General features: G+C 35.8%; 1 protein-coding gene across 1 annotated transcript in view; it reads right to left on the reverse strand.

Moving 5' to 3' along the window:
- LOC109848402 (farnesyl pyrophosphate synthase 1-like) overlaps positions 3,200–21,725 on the reverse strand; it is a 19,926-nt gene continuing 1,400 nt past the window's right edge. Inside the window, exons 5-12 of the mRNA XM_020417874.1 lie at positions 16,109–16,225; positions 15,936–16,024; positions 15,613–15,664; positions 6,168–6,263; positions 6,040–6,084; positions 5,805–5,894; positions 5,649–5,720; positions 3,200–3,596 (exon numbers count right to left, since the gene is read on the reverse strand). Coding sequence (XP_020273463.1) covers positions 3,468–3,596; positions 5,649–5,720; positions 5,805–5,894; positions 6,040–6,084; positions 6,168–6,263; positions 15,613–15,664; positions 15,936–16,024; positions 16,109–16,225 — 690 coding nt within the window. The 3' untranslated portion in view covers positions 3,200–3,467. The remainder of the gene's footprint in view (positions 3,597–5,648; positions 5,721–5,804; positions 5,895–6,039; positions 6,085–6,167; positions 6,264–15,612; positions 15,665–15,935; positions 16,025–16,108; positions 16,226–21,725) is intronic.

Below are 21,725 nucleotides of genomic sequence, written 5' to 3' on the forward strand. Positions count from 1 at the left end.
GTTGGCTCGATTACGTATAATGTGGGACACATGTCTGCCATAAATTGGGGATTAGTTTTCAGCACTAGAATGACTATAACAGTTGGCCCCTTTTACTTGGAGTCAGCCTAGGTCAGGTCTAAGTGAAATATAACAGTTCTTGATGAGTCATGAGGGGCATTAATAAGGGATCTGAAAAGTTCTTTGGATGCGATGTGGCTGACGTCAGTGAATTCTTTTCAATTGTCGTCGCTTTTGTGTTTCGTGCAGGATTGCGGACTATCTAAGGCGAGCATGCTTTATCTCGATTCAGGGAAGGCTACTTCGAATCTAGAATTAATCTAGGTCGTTGGCTAGGGTTCAGGTCGTCTATTGAGATTATGATAATTAGAGGCCTAGTTGCATATAAATAGGGCTATCGTAGTGAGGGAGTGGTTACTGCTTTTTTAAAACTCTGAATCCGCGTTTACTAAGTGCTCTGAACACCTTCTCCGACAATAATCCATAGTATGAATGGCGGTCCCAGTTCAAAATGCTATACAATAAATGTTAGCAAAGATCCATTCCAAGGTGACGTTGCCCTAACTAAGATCCCTCCATAGGAAATACGATATCCCCCGTAGTTGAAAGCTAACGGTGCCGACGAGGTCGTAGGTGGACTATGATCAGGATGATAGTTTAAGCTCCCCTCTACTTAAAACACCTAGAGTTCGACACGCGTCTGCCTCTACACCCCTTCCTCCGCCGCGTGTTCACCGCCGTGGGGTGTCGCCGATGCAGATAAAACCGAACGCTATCGCGATGCAGGTGGGGTTCGTGGTGATCTGCAGCTAGCAAGGGATCGAACCATCCCTAAATGTGTTGGGCCACCTGATTGGTGTCAAAGTGCACAAGAAAGAAGCCCACTTCCACTTCCAATCAGTGGGCAAATTCAATGTCATCCTCCACCTTCCCGTCTCAAACAAAGACTGGAAGGAGAGATTCATTTGGGTCTCGGGAGACAACTCAGACCTATGCTACTCTAATTAGCCTGAGATAGTAAGGGAAGCCCTGATGATGGGGAAACTGTCAAGTGCGTAGTTGCAGGGCTCTGGATCAGATTAGGGCGTACGATGGATCTTGCAAGATGGAGCATCTACATGACAAAATCCGTCTTGCGAATGGTTGACATATCTTCTGAGCCTTCTTCAACCAAGGATCATGAGAGGGCAGCCAAGCTAACTGTCCCTCTAGAAGAAGTTGCTGGGGTGCCGACAGCTTGGCTTGCTGAGCCTTAAGGACGACCGTCGGCAAGGCTGGTGAAGCGCCTTCGCTAGGACTTGGCCCCTGAGGAGGCTGCAAAAGCTCGTGCATAGGCGGACAACATATCAGCAAGACCAACGAGACTAGCGCCTTCGGCCGCTCGAGCTAAGAAGGTGAAGAAGGCCCCTCGAAAGATCGGTAGCCAAGGACCTGGAAGGGCGGTCGAGACAGGTGAGACCGAAGTCATCCATGTGGATGCGGGATCTTCAGCTTGGGAAGAGGAGGAAGAGATCGATCATGAGGTCAGGGTCGGAACCGAGGCCTATACATAGGAGGAGGGAGCCCTTATCGATCCAGCCGAGTTGACTCGCCGCCGGGGGAAAGAACCGATCGGAAAGGAGGCCTTAAATATGGAGGGTTTAGCGTATTCATATCCTCATCGAATCGACGAGAAGCTTAGGAGAGGATGAGGATGTTGCCGATTGGGTCCTTAGGTGCCGGCCCTCGATATACTAGGGAGCCCTCTATGGGGCATCACCATCAGCCTACCCGCAGTCTCGATACAAGGGGGCGGTCCTTAGATCCTAATCGCCCAAATAAGAGCAGAGGAGCAGTTCTAGTTGCTTCGTAACGTGGAGATTCTGGGGGAAGTTCCCAATGTCATCCTCCATCAAGCCCTCCGGAGCTACTTGGTTCACGGGGCACTCATGGAACGAGAACTCTTTGTTCACATGGAGAAAATCTGAACTTCCTACCTCAAAATCCAAGGGGAGTTGGAAGATAGGCTAGCTAACATGGGGGCGACCTTGAAGAAGCCCTCAAAGGAGCTATCGACTAAGGAGGATGAGTCGGGCAACTGGTGGCAAGAGATGGAGGTGCGGGAGCAAATGATCGAGTGTTTGAAAGCCTCGGATGCCTAAAAATCCTCTGAGATCGATAAGCTCAAGCGCAAGCTCCAAGAGAGCAACAAGAGGGCGAGACATCTATCTGAGAAAGTCACGTCGTGAGTGCAAGATAAGGACCGTGCTCTGGTGCAGGTTGAGCCTAAACGCCAAACGGCCCACCTCGCTAGGGACAAGCTTGAACGCCAAACGAGGGTAGAGCATGTGCGGAAAACATCTTTCTACACATATAAGAATATGACGCATACATATGTCATAAAACTTGACACGTGTGTCAAAAGTGGTGACACATACATGTGCCACAAAAATACGTGACAAGTACATGTGTCAATAATGGTGACACATAATATGTCTAAACTATAGAAATATAAAGAGTATTATCATTCAACGCTATAACTTGACAGAAGGTTACACATCCTAGGATTACTCTCACCAAAACACAATTAACTTAAGAGTTTGTTTGGCTTGTACACTATCATGTATGTTCTTAAACTTATTGTTCAAGCCCATCAATAAATCCTCCAACAACCAATATAGGACTATTAGTCTTTTTCAAATTTATTTTATTTTATATCTAATGACACAAATATATGTTATGATTTACCACACTTTTTCTTTGTATCACTGTTGTTTAATCCTTTACAAATAAAATGGCACTTTTATATGACTTTTGTTGTAGTGCATGCCCATTTATCTAGCTGCTCAAATCATCTAAATAATTCTGATAACAAAGAATTGTGAAGGATTTGATTCATTCACTTACTAAGCTGCTTGAGACATCTTTTCGCTAGTTCATGGTGAAAGAAGTTTTCGTACATAAACAAATAAATAATTTTGAAAAGTACATCCCCAATGGACTGATATCATACAAGTTGAAGACACCACAAACTCTTCTCCTTCATCCTATAGTACAACCAGAATGGACCGATATCATACAAGTTCAAGACACCTCAAACTCTTCTTCATCCTGTACTAAATAGAAACAAACTTCTAATAAACATCCAGCCATATCCATAAATTTTCCACTTAAACTCTGCCCGAATCAATTATCACTGGAGAGTGCAGTAACAACTCAATTGAAAAGTTTCACAAAGGTGGGGAATTACTGGAATAAAAAGTTGTACAAAGATGTTCAATTACACTGGCAATTTCCAAAACACAACAATAGAACACCCATACAGAACACATGGCAATCTAATCTAATACAGAATAATGGTGAAAAAAAATTAAAGCACAGGGATAGAAACGTGCCATTGCTACAGAAATCAAGAGAAACAAGAAAATGACAACAAAAAAGTACAAACCCATGATGAAGAACTTGCCACTGATTTTTTCTGAGCCAGATCACTTCTGTCTCTTGTAAATCTTGTGCAAGAAAGACTTCAACACCTCCTGAACAGCTTTGCTGGGCTGAGCTTCAATGGAAGAGATCAGCTGTTCATAGCTTGCAGCCTCATACTCCGCGAACACAGACTATGAAGAGAAAAGAGGCATAAAATTTAAATAAATAAATAAATAAATTGAGAAAAAAATTAAGAGCATGATTTGATGCAAATAATCCTACTCAGAAGGAGCAACTTGTTAATATAGATAGCACAGATAAAATTGATTGCAAATGCCTCGTTGAAGGTCCCAGTACACCTAGGCAGTTTCTACCTTTCACGATAAACAGTTTGCAGAGTCTGAAACTTCACGGGAAAAAACAATCCAGCAGTGTCATCTTGTTAAAACTACACTGCTGTTAAGATTTCAACTCCAATCAGAACTACCCACATGCGAGTGGGGAGCTCTAAGGCACTAAATGGGGATGTTAAGATTTCAACTCCAATCAGAACTACCCACATGCGAGTGGGGAGCTCTAAGGCACTAAATGGGGAAGCAAAATCCCCAAACTACCCCTCCAACCCCCCATGAATGGCATAGATCAGCCCCCTTATATCCAGGTTTCTGATAGAACTTAAACTCTAATAAGTCTATTATTAATAATATTCCAGATACGGGTACTATGAATCCAAATTTAAAATTTATATTTTCACGTTGAAAACCAGCATGTGAGTAATAATACACATGGAATACCTACAAATAGAAATTCCAAGTTGTTTATTTTAAATCATGTGTCAAGGGATGAAAAGTCAGTTTGATTTTATGAATAATCTGAAATGTTGATTTCAGCAGTATAGGGTGCATGGTTAAAGCACATCCGACATTTATATTTATAAGTAGTTGATGTGCAGTATATCACATCTAAATGTATAAATTTTCAATTTAGAAATTAAATTTTAAAATTTGGCATTGATGTGCAGTATATCACATCTAAATGTATAAATTTTCAATTTAGAAATTAAATTTTAAAATTTGGCATCTTTGTATGTTTGTGTTTGTCTCTCTCCATACATGTGTGTTGTGTGTGTGTTGTGTGCATGTATCTATGTACTTTGTATATGTATGTGTGCGTGTTGCGTGCATGTATTTATGTACTTTGTATATGTATGTGTGTGCGCGTCTACATCTATGTGTGTGCTGGCATGTGTGTTGATGAGAACGGACTTAGAATGCCTAAGCATAACTTATTTATGTCCACTTTTGGTAGCTCATACGTCACGTCTCATAGAATTACATCCTTGTAAGAGCTTCAAAACAAAATTATTGAAGTCAACCAGCCCCATGGGTAGAAATGCAATCAAAGGGTTGGGTAGGGGAAATTTACTTGTTTTAGAATATAAAACAATAACCCTCAATCCTAACCGAAACTTATGAGTTTTTGTGTAATGGTTAGACTTTAAGATGGTATCAGAGCAACCCATGTTCAAATCCCACCAGCCACAAAGTTAAGTCAATTTTTCTAAAAATTGACGATGCTGCCTAAATCCACATTTTGGCAATAGGAAAAAGGGCCCTCACCAAAACTTTTGCTATAATGGTTAAAACCTTTAAGAATTTGTATTCTCAAACATTGACCTATTTGGTTCTGAATCTTCCGACATGATTTACGAACTGATGTGTGAACTAACATTTTGCTGCTTGCCGACAAGACACATTGGTAAGCTAACACTATTTTGTATAAATCTAGAGCAGTGACGAACTCATCACTAAATAAGCAGAATAAGGACAATAAGTATAGACAAAGATCATTTCATACAGAAAATTTATGTGTTCCTTCAATTATGCCAAAGCAAACACGAACTTGACTATTCATCAGCTACTGGTCGTATAACTTGACTCTCTAACTGATGATATCTCTCTAACCATAATCCAGTCCAGCAGTACAAGGAGAGTTGTGTATAGGTAACAAAGGACAGCAAGATCTGAATAATATGGTAAGGTCCGGTCCAAACAATTTGGTAATAGTATGATAATAACCTTTAAATGTGATGGAGTGCAATATCATCAAGAAAATGTGATTGCATATATGGCTGTAAACAATACCCTTAAGACAGTCTTTGCAACAAGGAACATATTACATAGGTCAAGATTAGAAAACTCAAGTTACTGTAGACACTACACGAGGTAGAATATTAATCATACCTGCAGATTCAGGTCATTGTAAACGGCTTTCACTTTTGTAACACAAGCGGGATCTGACTTCCCATAATTCTCCTGGGAGTACATTTAACATTAATTTTTATCATAGTTCTTCCAAGAGCAAAAAAGTTATAAATGGTGGGCTGGAAACATACTCACCGATAGAAGTTTCATTTGGTTTTCATTGGCACGCTCAAGGGCTTGTACAATAAGCCAAGAGCACTTAAAATCTTCAATATCGGTCCCAATCTGAAAGCATATAGGACTCCAAAAATTAAACTAATAGAAATCAGAAGGTTCAGGGTCAAATAAACCATAGATTGCCATTGTGAAAAAAATACTGTAATGCTTCTTGCTCAAATAAGAAAATGGAAGAAAGCTTGTCCGTATTTACCTTACCAATTACTTCAGGAGCACCAAAACAATCTAGGTAATCATCCTAAAAAGAAAGGCTTATAGTCATTATTAAAACAGTCTCTTAACTATGGAACATTAACTTTTTACTATTATCAGAAAACACACCTGAACTTGGAAATACGTTCCCATTTCAACAAGAATGTTTTTCACCTCAACAAAGTTGTCCAAGTTTTCACCAGACATCACCAAAGCACATGCAACCTAGAGAAAAAGATGGTTAGGCTTTTGTTTAAGTTTCTTCTGAAATAAAATTACAATTACAAGTGAAAACCAACACATGATGTTAGTACAAAAATATGGTACAAGGTAAAAACAGACAAGTTACTGAAACTTGTTACTAAGCTATTCTGGTGAGCTCCGGAAAATTAAAAAAATTCAATACGAAATTAGAAAATATCTTAGATTTATACATAAAGGACAACCAATTTATCTATAGTTTGAAAAGTTGACATAACCTTGATATTGGTGTTAACTTGAAATCTTATATATTTAGTGTAGGTACTGATCTGTGAAGTAATAACTTGCTATTGGCACTGTCATTCACTGATAACTTTTGCCCAACAAAATCATTGCTGCTTGTTCCTTGCTCGAAGAAGAATCATGTTGTTTGTTTTCTTCATCATCTTCATCTACATAGTCATTTGTGGTTATCTATGCTACCTAGGTACTTCTATCATGAAGCAAAGACCGAACCAGACACTCATCCATACCCAAACTTTATGAGAACTCCTAGTATATATGTTTTAATTTCAAGCACTTGTCAGTGACTTCTTGGTCGTATATACTACAATTCACATCCATTTCTTGAACCGCACTAGACATAGGTTGGGTTTATTTCAGCTCGTACCCATGTTCAAAACTATAATTTTAAAGGGTTAACTAGGTGTCTAGTTCAAAAAACAAGTAGCCTCCAATTTATAATAATCAACACAAATAAAGAAGCTCAAATTTTGATCGGAATTTCAATTATAATAACAAGTGAATTTAAAAACAATAATGATCTCATGTAAATATCTCAATATATGTATGTATATATAACCACACACACTAAGGTGCGTACATCTAAATCTACACACACACACACACACACACACACACACACACACATATATATATATATATATAGAGAGAGAGAGAGAGAGAGAGAGAGCAAAACTTGTGTCAACTTAAGTGGATAGCAAAAAGTTATCCACCAAACTTTTTAGCCACTCATATTGCCTAGGGATCCTTGCATGATATGAAAGAGTTTTTTATATTAATAAATGAGTGGCTAGGAAGTTTAGTGGACATCAACTTAAGAGAGAGAGAGAAATGTAGGAATACTAAGCATAAGTTTTGTGTTTGGTAGTGAGATGTCTCGTTCTCATCCACTTTCCAACCCATATGAATGTCCCTCATTTGAATGAGTAGATGTAAATGAGTCACCTCACTACCAAGCACAAAAACTGGTGCTTGGCTACACACACACACGCATAAACATATATGTATATATACATGTATGTATGTATATACATATATACATGTACATATAACACACACGCATAAACATATATGTATATATACATGTATGTATGTATATACATATATACATGTACATATATGCATATATACATATATGCATAGGTACACATATATAGATATACATATATACATGTACATATATACACATATATGTGTGTGTGTGCGTGTATATATATAAAGTATGTCCGTTGCACATGGGCATAGTTGTTTGATTTTGAAAAATTTAAATGTGGACCGTAAAATGATGAAGTGAATTGATGAGAAACTCTCGATTCATGTGCTTAAGCTGGTTAAGATTTTACCAATATTCATTGGAACAAAACATACAGACCTTAGATTAAATCATATTTTATGGTAATTAAATATTCATGTGGCTCCTTAGAATCATATTTACCATATATATATATATATATATATTAATATATATATTATATATATATATATATATATATATAGTTTTCAAATATTGGCCGATAATTTGATATTATCGCCGAGTTAACGGATTTGGGAACTTTCTGCTAGGATAAGTAGGATTTTTAATCGGTTATCTTTTATGGGTTTATCGGTGACTTATCGGTGATAATATGGATATCGGCCGATAAAGAGGCTGAAATTATCGGGTTATCGGCTTGGTTTGTTAAGTTGGATTGTTGAGTTCTTAAACCCGACCGACCGTTTTGACAATAAAATAAAACTTTTGCCCTAACCTTCGTGAATTCTCTCCCTCTCTGTGCGGCTGTTCTTCGCGTCTCTTCGTGAATCTCCGTGAACTTCATGCTCGACGCCGCCTCGCCTTCGGAAACTGCTCATCCTCGGTCGCCTCCCTGACCTTTAGCCCTAACATTCAGCCCTAACCTCGTTGCTCGCCTCCGTGAACCTCGTCGCTTGCCTCGCCTTCGTGAACCTCGTCGCTCGCTCACCTCTGTGAATCTCCGTGAACCTCGCTCGCCTCTCCTTCGAACTCTAGCTGTCCAGCGGGATTTACTCGACCATGTATCTACTGCTCAGTTGTTTTTTTACTTTTTCTTTTAAGTTCATTTCTTCTCTTCATGATCTAAGGTGAAGCTATGCTAGATTGGGGTTGAATCCAACTCAGTCAGACTTTTTCTTTTTTAGTTCATTTCTTCTCTTCCAATTACAATTATCTCCTCTTATTTCTTTTTTTCCCCTTCCTTTGCTCTCTGTTCTCTAAAAAAACAAAATTATCTATGTTTGTCACTTTCATCAATACTTAACTTGATATTTATAAGTCTTTTCTGTAAGAATTTCTGTGAAGTTTTAGGATTTCCCCATATGTGTTAAAATACTGTGACTTGTTGTGAGACTTGTATAAGAAATTAGTTACAACTTACAAGTCTTAAAAAGTTTTTTCACTGTAATTAGTTTATAGCAAACTTGTAATTAATTTTAAGAAAATACTTGTGAGACTGTATAAGCAAATTTAATTGTATTTACAATTAATTTTGAGCAATTAGTTTTTACTTGAGCAATTAGTTTTAACTGCAACTAATTTTTTACTGCAACTACTTTAGCTAATTATAAGTTTATAACTCGATCAATAATCTCTGAGTTTCATTGAATCACTGTTCACTACTCACTACGACTAATATTGATTAGTTTTACAACTTGGATCAGCAGATAGTTTACAATTGCTATTTTAAGTTGTCTTCCTCAGTTCCTTCATTCCTTGGAATCTTGATATCATTTTGATCTCAAGTTTGCAACAAAATAAAACTGACTGATGTTAGGCATAAAATTTTATGACGTGATGAAATAAATAAAATAAATATACACTTGTGCAATTGTGTTTGCCATTTTATTTTCAAACTTGTGTTCACAGTTCAATATCTCTTAAATGTTGACAGGAGAATGTATTCTGAAAGCTAATCATCTAATAAACCATCAAAACCAAGCGGTAAAGATTCTTGTTGGCATATGGTGAGCGGGTTGGTAATGATGCTTTAAAGGTTCGTTGCAAGTTTTGTGGGCAGTCTATGTGTGGAGGTATAAGCCGGTTCAAACAACATTTGGGTGGAATCAAAGGGAACTGTATGCCGTGTGAGAAAGTCACCGAAGATGTGAAGAAAAAAGTTAATGAAATCATTGATAGTGCCAAGAAGAATAAGGGTGCAAAGGAGTTGAAAATGCGGGATTTACTCGATGACGTTCGTATAGGGGAGGAAGAGGGATATGAAGGGAGTGTGACCGCATCTACTCAGAGTCAGAGAAGCTCATCATCATCCTCCTTCAAGACGAAAGGGCCAATGGACGATTTTGCGAGCCGCTTTCATGAGTTGGCCTAAGTAGTATTAAAAATAAAACAAGTGATGGACAGCAAGTACAGGAAGAAGGCAAGAGATGATGTGACCAGGTACATCGGGAGATGGTTCTATGAAGCCGGCATCTCTTTTAATACCGTAAGTATTCCTTCTTTCATACAAATGGTGCATGCAATTGGAAAGTTTGAGCCTTCTTGGATGCTCCGACACCATATGAATTGAGGGAGACTATTCAAGGGAGAGTGTTGAAAAATTTAAGAAAAGTTGTGCGCTTAACGGGTGCTCCATACTGACCGATGCTTGGAGTGATCGGAAGATGAGAAGTATTATGAATATAGTTGTGCATTCAAATGGAGGAACAACATTTTTGGGTTCATGTGATGCATCGGACGACAAGCATAATGCGAATTATATATGCAACTATGTGGAGAAAGCAATTGAAGAGTTGTGGGTGCAGAATGTCGTGCAAATTATCACCGATGGAGCTTCAAATAACATAGCAACCCCAAAAAGCTAAGCAATTAAGAAGCTAAATATATTTTGGACAACTTGTGCGGCGCACACTATTAATTTGATGTTAGCCGATAACGCCAAAATAAGACCTATTCGGAGTGCAATTGCAATGGGAAGAACCGTGTCAGTGTACATCTATAGCCACATGAGATATCTTCATGTGATGAGAGAATTTGCACGGGGAGACCTTGTAAGACCTGGGGTGACACGATTCGCTACGACATTCCTTGCTTTGGAGTCATTGAGAGGTAAAAAGAAAGTGTTCAAGCAAATGTTTGTCTCTAATGAATGGATGGAATGCGAGCTTTCAACAAAAGAAGCGGGGGAAAAGGTACGGTACAATTTAAAAGTTAAAGTTTGTAACTAGTAACTAAACATATTCATTTGCATTCTATAAAAGGTACGGTACAATTTAAAAGTTAAAGTTTGTAACTAGTAACTAAACATATTCATTTGCATTCTATATTCTATAATTCTATTGTATTATTGATTATTATGTTGTTTGTTTGACTGTTTGTAGGTTGCCGAGATCATTCATAGCAACAATTTTTGGGACAATGTTGATCTTGTCCTTAAGAGTTTTTTCTCCTTTGGTGAAGGTTCTAAGGAGAGTAGATGGTGACAAAATCTCCTCAATGGGGTTTTGTGTATGGAGACTTATTGGAGGCTAAGGAGGAGAACGAATAGGCCTTTCGGGATGAAGAGAAGAAATATCTTTTTACAGAGAAGATTATTGATAAAAGATTTGATGCCACACTTAAAGAACCACTCCATAAAGCGGGATATTATTTAAATCTTTATGTCTACTATCCAAATCTTATGAAGATTGAAAAGGATGGAAGTTTCTTGAGTTGCCTTGTTGATTGTATGAACAAATTTTATCCAGATGATGGTGACATGCTTGGCAAGATTGAAGACCAACTCTTTGATTATCAGCACTAAAAAGGATCATCCGGGCGAGAACTTGCAAAGAGAGAAGCAAAAAAGCTTAATAATAGTTCGGGTATATTTTCATTTTTCATTCAAATTAATTTGGTGATTTAACTAATTCTTGTTTGAATGTTACAAGTTACAAATTGTTTTCAACTATGACTTAACTAGTTATATGGTGGAAACTTTTTGGGACTGACGCTTCCGAATTGAGGATAATGGCAATGAGAATTTTGAGCTTAACAACTAGCTCTTCGGCATGTGAGAGGAATTAGAGTACCTTCGAGATAGCAATGGCTCTTTTTAAGTTTAAATCATATTGGATCACATTTGAGACTAATTTGTCCTCCTTCGTGATTCTACTTTGTAGATTCGTACAAAAAAGAGAAAATAAACTAACGCATCGGAAATTACATGATTTGGTCTACGTCAAGTTCAATGCAATGTTGAAGAATAAGCATTCCAACAAGGATAGAGATCCTTTAATTGCCTTTGATGATGAAAAAAGGTCCTCCGAGTGGTTGACAACTACAAAGAAGAGAGGAGGTCATCATGATGAGAGGGATGATGAAATGTTTGCAAGGGAATCTCTTACTTGGAGGCAATATGGCTAAAAAGAGAAAGTGGTAGAACAAAGCAATATAAAAGAAAAAAAAAAGTCTGGGGAATCTTCATCAAAGGGAAAGGAGCCTTTGGAAGATGAGGAGGAAGACATGGAATCTTCGGAGTCCGATTCGGATGAGGGAATGGATAATATTCCAACGTTTAGCTCCGATGAAGATTAATTTAGTTATCTGTTATGTTTGTTTATGGATAATGATATAGCTCATAACTACTAAATATCAACTTAGTAAGTTAGTTTATGAATCTCATGATTGCACAATAATTATGTAGATGCCTAGATGATTCTTCATTCTTGATGTCATCTTATTATTTGCTTGTTTATTATTCCATTTTGACTAACATTATATTTTTTTCAAGGCTATGCAATCAAATGGTTTCATCGTGCTGTCAAGATGCAGTTTCGTTTTTTACAATTGGTTAGTGATTTTAAACATCATTATTTATATTTTGGTATGTTTATATTTCATTAAACATTGTTAGATTATATTTTTTTAGTTATTATATTATACATATACACCATCCAGTATATCACTCCGATAAATACTACTTATCCCCGATATATTCCCGATTTTTGCTATCCTATAAGGATTTTGATTATCCGAGCACAAAAAATTGTGCTTAGTAATGAGGTGGCATAATCCCCTCCACTCATTCAAATGGTTGCATATCCCCATACACTCAACCCATGTGAATGTGACCCCACATTTAAATGAGTGGAGAGTATTGTGCCACCTCACTACCAAGCATAAAATTTGTGATTAGTACCAAGCATACCCATATTTCTCTCTCTCTCTCTCTCTCTCTATATATATATATATATATATATATATATATATATATATATAGATATAGAGAGAGAGAGAGAGAAATATGGGTATGCTTGGTACCAAGCACAAATTTTTGCTTGGTTGTGAGGTGGCATATTTCCTCCACCATTCAAATGGGGGGATCACATCACATGGGTTGAATGTGGTCCCCTCAATTGAATGAGTGGGATGGGAATGAGACATCTCACTACCAAAGCACAAATTTGTCTGGTAACGAAACATACCCCATTTTCCTCATATGTATATATATATTATATATATAATATATATATATATATTATTAGAATATTATAATATATTAAATGGGTATCCTTTGTCATAGGAGGAGATTTTCCTCATTCGTCTATGTGGCACAATCCCCACAATGCTCTCATAAGTAGGCACAAATCTCCAAGGCACTCAGCTCTCTCTCTCTATTTATGATGGTGGGTATTGTGTCAACATAAGGCGTCAAAGGAGGAAATCCTTCCTAATGACAAGGATACTCACTAATCTCATATATATATATAATATATATATATATTATATATAATATATATATATATATATATATATAATATATATATATATATAATAATAGAGAGAGAGAGAGAGAGGAGAGCATATGGGTATGTTTGGTCAACCAAACACAAAAAGTTAATCTTGGTAGTGATGTGTCACATCCCCCTTCACTCATTCAAATATGGGATCACATTCCACAATGGGTATGATGGGATGAGGATGTGGAACACATCACTACCAGCACAAAAATTTGTGCCTTAGGTACCATGCATACCCATTTTTCTCATATATATATATTATATAATAATAATATATATATATATATATATATACACACACAACACATAATATGTATATATATGTAAATATAAGCGTAAATATGTATGTAACTATGTATATCATATACGTATGTATGTATGTATGTAATACCTGCATGTACATATATGTATATGCTGTGTGTAGAACATATATGTATACATACTATATACATATGTGCGCGCCGACGCGATATATATATATATATATTAATAATATAATAATATATATATTAAATATATTATATAAATATATATATATAATATATATATATAGCCGTTTTCTCGTACCCTACATTTTACAATTTTGCCCTACCGCATACCCATACCCGCATCCATAACGATACCCGTACCCAATGCAAACTTAGATGGCTACCAGTTTCTTCAGATGCTTGGGCACTTTCACCACATAAGAGCCTGAAGTTCAGCGTCCCTCTTAGCAAGGCAGTAGCCCAACCGCCAAGGATGGTGCATGAACATTATACCGCTTCAGTGTCATAGGATGACAGCTTTTACAAGCAAGATGACATGTGTACAACAGTCTCGATCAGTATGCAAACTTTTCGAGTTTCTGTCTGTGCCCTAAGTTTGATTCCCATTTATATGGCCTAGGACAAAGATAAAACCATAAGCTCTGTCTCTAACCTAGAACGGAGGGTTCTTTTTTCTTATACAAAACAGAAAGGTGTTAGTTTTCGAGCTACTTCCAGATGAACTGTAACTCAGTCCTCTTCCTCTTTGTTTTCCTCTTTTACAACTACAGTTTCAACTGTGACATCCATTATAAGTTTCAAAGTTAAATGCAACCTCTATGCGACCTCCAGCTCCTCTTTTAGATATATAATTTCAAATGTGACAGCCACTATACGTTTCAAAATTAAATTCAACCTTTATGCACCTCTTTATGCTCATCATATTGCTTTCATCTTTTAATCTGGAGCACTTAACTAGCCACCTTACAGAGGCCAAGCAAAAAAAGAACCAGCATGCATAAGTGCCTTCGACAACTTTAATCTTCATTTTTTTAAGTTCTCATCATTCTCTCTTTCTTTTATGTTCCTCTTTCTTCTGCAATGTCATCCTCGGACCTCTCAACTACTGTTCTCTGCCCATTTTTTCATATCACTCCCTCTTTCATCTTGTTGACCTTATGTATGCCATATCGAAAAAAGTTACTAAGTTAATATAGGAATGGAAGCACCAATACATTCTTGTGGAACACCCTGGCAAGCAAGTGAGAAGGTGTGCATATAGCACATCAGAGTTTGGTGAATATTAAGCAGATGCATTTATTCTCTTATGACTTACTATTGAAATATACTTTGCCTGTCATAGTCATAGATATATGTATTTATAAGATAGTTCGTGCATAATTATTTATTAGTTAGCTACGCTTCTTTTTTGAGACAATGGACTCATGATTTATGGCAGACATGCTGTCACATACATCACTTACATAGTTGAGCTGCTTGATGGTATCTTGCACCCATGTCAGAGTAGTGTTCAAAGAAGCTGCTAGCATAGATAGGAGATGAGGATATGACTTGATTGCATCTTGAGTTTTACCTTTAACCCATAAATGGAGCAAATTTGATGGCTCACTACACAAATGTCAGTTTTTCCTCTTTTTATGCAGCATTGGTGATGCTAAAGAAAAGTGCATATATTTATCAGAAATTTCTTTTCTGATTAAAGATGAATGGGTATCTACCTATGGTGATGGACTGATGGTATACACAAGAAGAGCAGGATATATCATCTTCAGTATTTTGTGATTCTTCCCTATAAGAAGCATGTAAATGGCGCATATATGATACAGTTCTAAGGTATTGTGTTCTGAAATTGAGGATGTCAAATATATGCATTCCATGTAAAGTCTACATAAGAAATTACAGTAGTACTGCAAAAGTACTTCAGAGTTTATATGCAATCAAGAAGTTTCACTAAAAGAAAAATGAAATAGGGTGACCATAATCATCAAGCCTAGCATATTAACAAAAGATAGATAATCTATAATCGTGTCATCCATTAGTTCACTCACCGGAAGGTAGAATGAATAATAAGCAGTCTTGTACTGGACAATACGTTGATAACTACATGTCAAATACAAGAAACTATCGTTAGCAACTATTGATAACTACATGTCAAATACAAGAAACTATCGTTAGCAACTAAAAAACATGTCAAATTTGAAGTAAAAAAAAGTCGGGATACAAGCAGTTAGAATTATTTTAAACCAATAAGTTTTGGCTGCCAAAAACTGTATGAGAAGTGATCATAAGCTACGCTTGAAATTTTGTAAGATAAGAGCATGGTAAAATAATAGCACAAATTATGAAAGACTATTATAAATGCTTCACATACACAGGAAAATTATATTTTGACAGGTCTTGTTCTCCATCATGAGTTGTGATCAGATCAAGCATCTGCCCTGAAGCTGTCTGAAATTCTACCTGGCAAGACATACTATTTATTTGTCGCATGATGAGCTAAAGAATCAAAATTGAAACCATAACATCTATTTTAGATTTATTTACCTCATTGAACAAATCTAAGAGGTCAACATAGTAAGGCTTTTCCTTGAAATGTAGTTTTAGCATCCGTGGGATGTGGTTACGAAGTAAAACCCCGTCATTTACAGCAATAAGTCCAACCTAGTGAGCAATATGAGAAATTATCAGTTCTTTATAGTAAGATGAATACAATAAATATAATTACATATTACAAGATTATTTGAGTCAGACTTAGTCCCTAACAAAACTATCTGAATTAAGCATAACATTTGAGGAAAAACTCATACCGGATTAATTCAATAAAAGGAAATTAAAAAGCACAAATATTTAGCCAAATTACCATAGCTTCTTCCCCAAAAGACAATAACAAGCAGATATCTCACATGGGTTTTATCTAGAAATATTTATGGTAGACTATGGTTTTCATGACTCAATGACTAAATGTTCGCATTGTCTGATGGAGGAACCATAGAAATCTTAACAGTTAAGCATGCTCTGACAGGAGGACTACAGTGACGGGTGATGACCCATGGAATGTATTTGCTCAGGGTGTTACGAAGATACGTATCTATAAAAGATTTTTGACAGCCACAATAAATGCCACATCCGGCATCCAAAATCACATAGAATATGTACTCGGATTGGTATTGCACCTTAGAATGCATAAAGTAGAAAGTTAAAAATCCTTGAAATCTACGAGGTTAAAATTGTTCTGGAGTATGTGAAAATCTGGAAGTGAAAGTGAATAGGTACAATAATACACTAAGTTTGCAATTAGTTAAAGAGCCATATTAATACGAAGATTCTAGAATACAACCCCTCATAGTTAGGGGTATAACTCATCGAAAATGAATTACAGTCTCTAATCTCCCCTTTGCATATAAAGCATTGATCCACATCTTCAACAGGATGTCAACTTAAAAGGTTGTGTTAATGCTAAAGAACTCAGTGCTATGGTTTCCTCCCTGTAGGGTTCCTCAACCAGCTCCATTGACAGGGCATCACAACATGGAAGTTAATTTAAATAGGAAGATAAGATGAGTACTTAGGTTTCCAAAGCAGACTTATTTTGACCCAGGTTTCTCGAGAGAGATTTAAGATCTTAACAAACAATGCCTAATAAGATATTATGGTAAATAAAAATATTGTGGAAAACAAGTCATTTTGAAATCAGTTACTTGCAAAGTATTCAAGATTAGTCCCCAAAATCTTCATGTTTAGAAATTAGTCCCCAAATCTGTTAAATGTTTTAAATTGGTCCTTCTAGTTAGCAGTTGGTGGAAAGATTTAGGGAACTAATTTCAAAATACTTAAAGATTGGGGGGACTAATTTCAAAATATCTAGATCTGGGGAACTAAATTCAAAATATGAAAGATTTGGGGGACTAATATTAGATAAAATCCCCAATTAAACAAAGAAAATTTGCTTCTATCAACCCAATCAAACAAGTTGATATTTTTGGTCTAAACTCTCGTAGAAAAAGAAAGAATATAAGAGGAAGATAAACTAGAACATCAATCATTTTCTCAAACTATCACGGATAGAGAAAAGAATATAGGAGGAAGATAATAAGATCATTTACTTGCATTGAACTAATATACAAGACAGTCAATCATTTTCTCAAATTATCACAGATAGAGAAGAGAATATAGGAGGAAGATAATAATATTGTTTACTTCCTCAATATTGGGATTCTGTGGCAGGATGTTGACAAGGAACGGAAAAGCGCCGAAAAACTTCAGATGAGCAGTACTCGGTGAATAGTGCTCCGGTGAACAATGACAAACAGTTGTGAACAGTAACTTTTTCTTTTTTAAAACACAAGATCAACTAAGTAAAAATAAATTAGGGATAGAAGATAGGTGGTTATAACTTTTTCTTTTTTAAAACACAAGATCAACTAAGTAAAAATAAATTAGGGATAGAAGATAGGTGGTTAGACCGGTTTCACACACAGACATCTAATCTTTTATTAATCATAAACCCTCTGCCACCTTACAAGAATCCCTTCACTCTTTTATAGAGTTTGAAACCTTTATCTAAACAAAATAACTCCAAAATCAACTCAACCTAATATGTAAAACAAATTAAACAAACTTAAACCTATCCTAACAGAAATAAAATCCAATACCTAATTCTAGTATATCTAAAATCCAACGTAATTTTAAAATCCTAACAAGTTTATCCCTACACTCTGAATCAAATTGATCTTCGAATTTGTCCGGCATCAGTTCTCCCCTTGTTGACGGGGAACTGAATAACCAATCCTATTTATCATCATTTCCGCTCCGCATCATCCAGTATCAGAGCTGAATGATCCATCTTCTCTCCAAAAATGAAGAAAAAACGATCTACTTCATGATCTCAAATTATCATCTGATTCAAAGCCCGAGCAAGATCAAAGTGCCTTCATGATGACACCGCAGAAGCCTATGATCTCTTCTTAGTGTTCTCGATGAGGACGTCGGATTTAAAGAGAGGAAGATTTGATTTAGGACATCTAGAAGATTAGATTACCTAGGATTTTTAGGATATGATTTTTAGATATTTGAATAGAATTAGAGCAATTATTTGATTAGATTTATTTTTTTATTGGTTTTGATTAAATTTATTATTTAGAATTTGGATTTATTTATTGCTACAAAAAAGATTTTAATATTTTATTTTAGAGATAGTGAATTGATATGAATAAAAGTTGTAAGTTTTGAGTGACATTTTGGAGTGAATCCGCATCCTTTCTTATTCCTCACATAATCATAATTCTATTCATCAATCAATGTTCTTTCCTTATGGAGGATACAAACTATTTATAGAATAAACTTCACATTAAAGATAACATCAAATCACCTAAACCTTATCTAATAAAACTGAAAATATTATTCTAACCAAATATCTAAAAGAAACATCTAAAAAGATAAACTCTCAAGCTGCAAATCCCTATCAACTAAAATAAAATCTTCTAAATAAAATCCAAACTAAATTACCAAATAAAATCAACTCAATCTTAACTTGCTCTGCATCAAATCTCCCCTTGTAGGTCGAGTTTTATAAAGAGAGTATAAAAATTCTTCAATTAGTGGGTAATATTTTTGTATGCACTGCGGGATCTTTAAAATTATCTGCATAACTCGAGAACGTGTAGGTGGCGCAAGATTTGGAATGACAAACTCTATTAGCGAATTACCATAGAGTGGAAGTATCTCGAACTGCACTTTAACTTAGAACTCGGGCTTTAGGTTTGATTCAAGCTCGGCCTTTGGGTCAACCTTGTGCTCAGTCTTTGGTTCAAGCTCGAGTTGAAGTTTGTGCTCTGAATTTATCTTCTGATTTTCTTCTTTTCTGGATCTTGTTCAGATTCGAGCACTGGATTAGGTTCATGATCTGATTTTGATTCCAAATCTAGTTCAGGTTCTACTATCGGTTTTGGTGTCGACTCCGATTTTAAATCTAGATTTGACTTGGCTTCATATTGTAGATCCCCATCTAATTGGGTCAACGATACTTTTGTCTCGAGTTTTGAAGAAAAATAGTAATATTTTTCTAGTTCTAGTTGGATAACTAGAATTACTCCTTTCAAGCAGAAACTTTATCGGTGCCCATGAACGTATATGGGTGATGACTAGAATAATTGTGACTAAAACAACTAAACCTTGAGCTTCTCCTTCTAGCCTAAATTTAGCTTACATATACATCTCCCAATCCGAAAAATCATAACTAGAAAATAAATCTTCTAAGTCTTGCATCAAGAGCTCAAAATCATATTTCTCTTCATATCCATCAAACCCATAAAAGTAAGATACATTGCCAAATTTCAAATGATTAAATTCAAGTTGTTGTGATGAAGTGGATGTTTATCCATGATTATCGTGGACCACTAAACTTCCCCGATACCAAATGATGCGAAATGGAGGTGAAGATGCACAACACCGTGTGAGCAGTAACGCTTGAATAGTCAATGAACAGTATTTTTAAAATAAATTCGGAATTAAAAATAAATAAATAGACTAAACCGGGTTCACTCACGACATCTAACCTTTGAAAATAATATAAAAGGTCGGCTTCACACAAGGACCTAATCAAAAAAACATGGCTTTACACATGGAATCACTCGAAAGTATCACTCAAAAGTCATAATTTTTATTCATATCAATTCTCCATCTCAAAAATGACACATTACAATCCTTTTTAGCAAAAAAAAATCAAAATTCTAATTGATAGATCTAATCAAATCTAATAAAATGACAAGATAGTAAATCCAACCAAATAACTAATCCAATCCTATCCAAATATTTAAAGATCATAATAAAATGACAAGATAGTAAATCCAACCAAATAACTAATCCAATCCTATCCAAATATTTAAAGATCATATCCTAAAAATCCTAACTACTCTAATCTTCCAAATGTCATACATCAGATGTTCTCTCCAGTAAACACAATTCTCAATAGTCATTACAGGTATATCTAAATTCTTTCGCTTAATCCACTCTTCATTTTTAATTTTTAAAAGATCAGTAGGCTGGTGAGTCATTACTAAAACATGATTCATGCATGAAAACACCAAAAATTAGGTAATAAGCTAACCTACTATTGTTGTAACGCCATACAATCAAAAGATAATTATTTCTAAGGCTTTTTCCCCTAGAAAACACCTTTAAAATAGGGCCATCATATAGAAGAAACTACATCTGAATGTCAATCAATATATAAACTGTATTTAAAGTAGGTTTGTGTTGCAATCAACCGCCTTTCAAACATGAATGTGAATGTCAACGAAGGGAAATATTTAAAGTAGGTTTGTGTTGCAATCAACCGCCTTTCAAACATGAATGTGAATGTCAACGAAGGGAAATAAGGCCAACTATAAATCCACTTGATTGGTTCATCATGGAGTTTCTCCAAAATTTGAGGCTTTTTTATGATTAAGTGGTCATTCATACATCATCATCTAAGGCAATAAAAAATTGGCCTTTGCAATTTAATAATAAATGACTATTTTAGCAAATCAATCACTAAAATTTTTGATCTTTTGCAATAGTCAAGAAAATCTTTTATGATAATAGTGTTAATATGATTCACCACGTCTGTTACAAGAATGGATGCATGGGTTACTGCATCAAGATATTCGTAAGTGATTACATTGCTTGAGTTTACTGTAGAAGCTTAAGTACTACCACCGCAAAAATCATATATTGCTCCCAATAAAGTGCACAGGCACAAGAAACTTCTCAAACGGCCTCCAACAGAATGATTGACTATACTTGAATGCTATTGTAAATGGAAGTTTTCATTCTTAAAAGATGGCCATTTGTATTTGTTGTTTTACCCAGAATAGCACAAGGACCTAAAGTTGATGATTTCGCATACTGGTTAGCCTGTAGGAACCAGTGATCATTATTCCTTATGCTACTATTTCTTTTAACTTCATTTTTGAGATAGTCTAGGGAGAAATAAACAAGTTGGCCTTTATGAGGCATGGGCAGGAGTAAGCATCCTGTGTGCTCTAGCAGACATTGGCTGCTAGTCAGCTGCGTGTGTTGTCTCTCTGTGTGTGTTATTCAGGACATTACTCCTTTTCTCATTTTAGAACAAACCTTTAGATAAAAGATTGTCTAATACAATAATGATATGCACCAACAT

Source organism: Asparagus officinalis, chromosome 7, assembly GCF_001876935.1.
Source record: "Asparagus officinalis chromosome 7, Aspof.V1, whole genome shotgun sequence".
Classification (NCBI taxonomy): Eukaryota; Viridiplantae; Streptophyta; class Magnoliopsida; order Asparagales; family Asparagaceae; genus Asparagus; species Asparagus officinalis.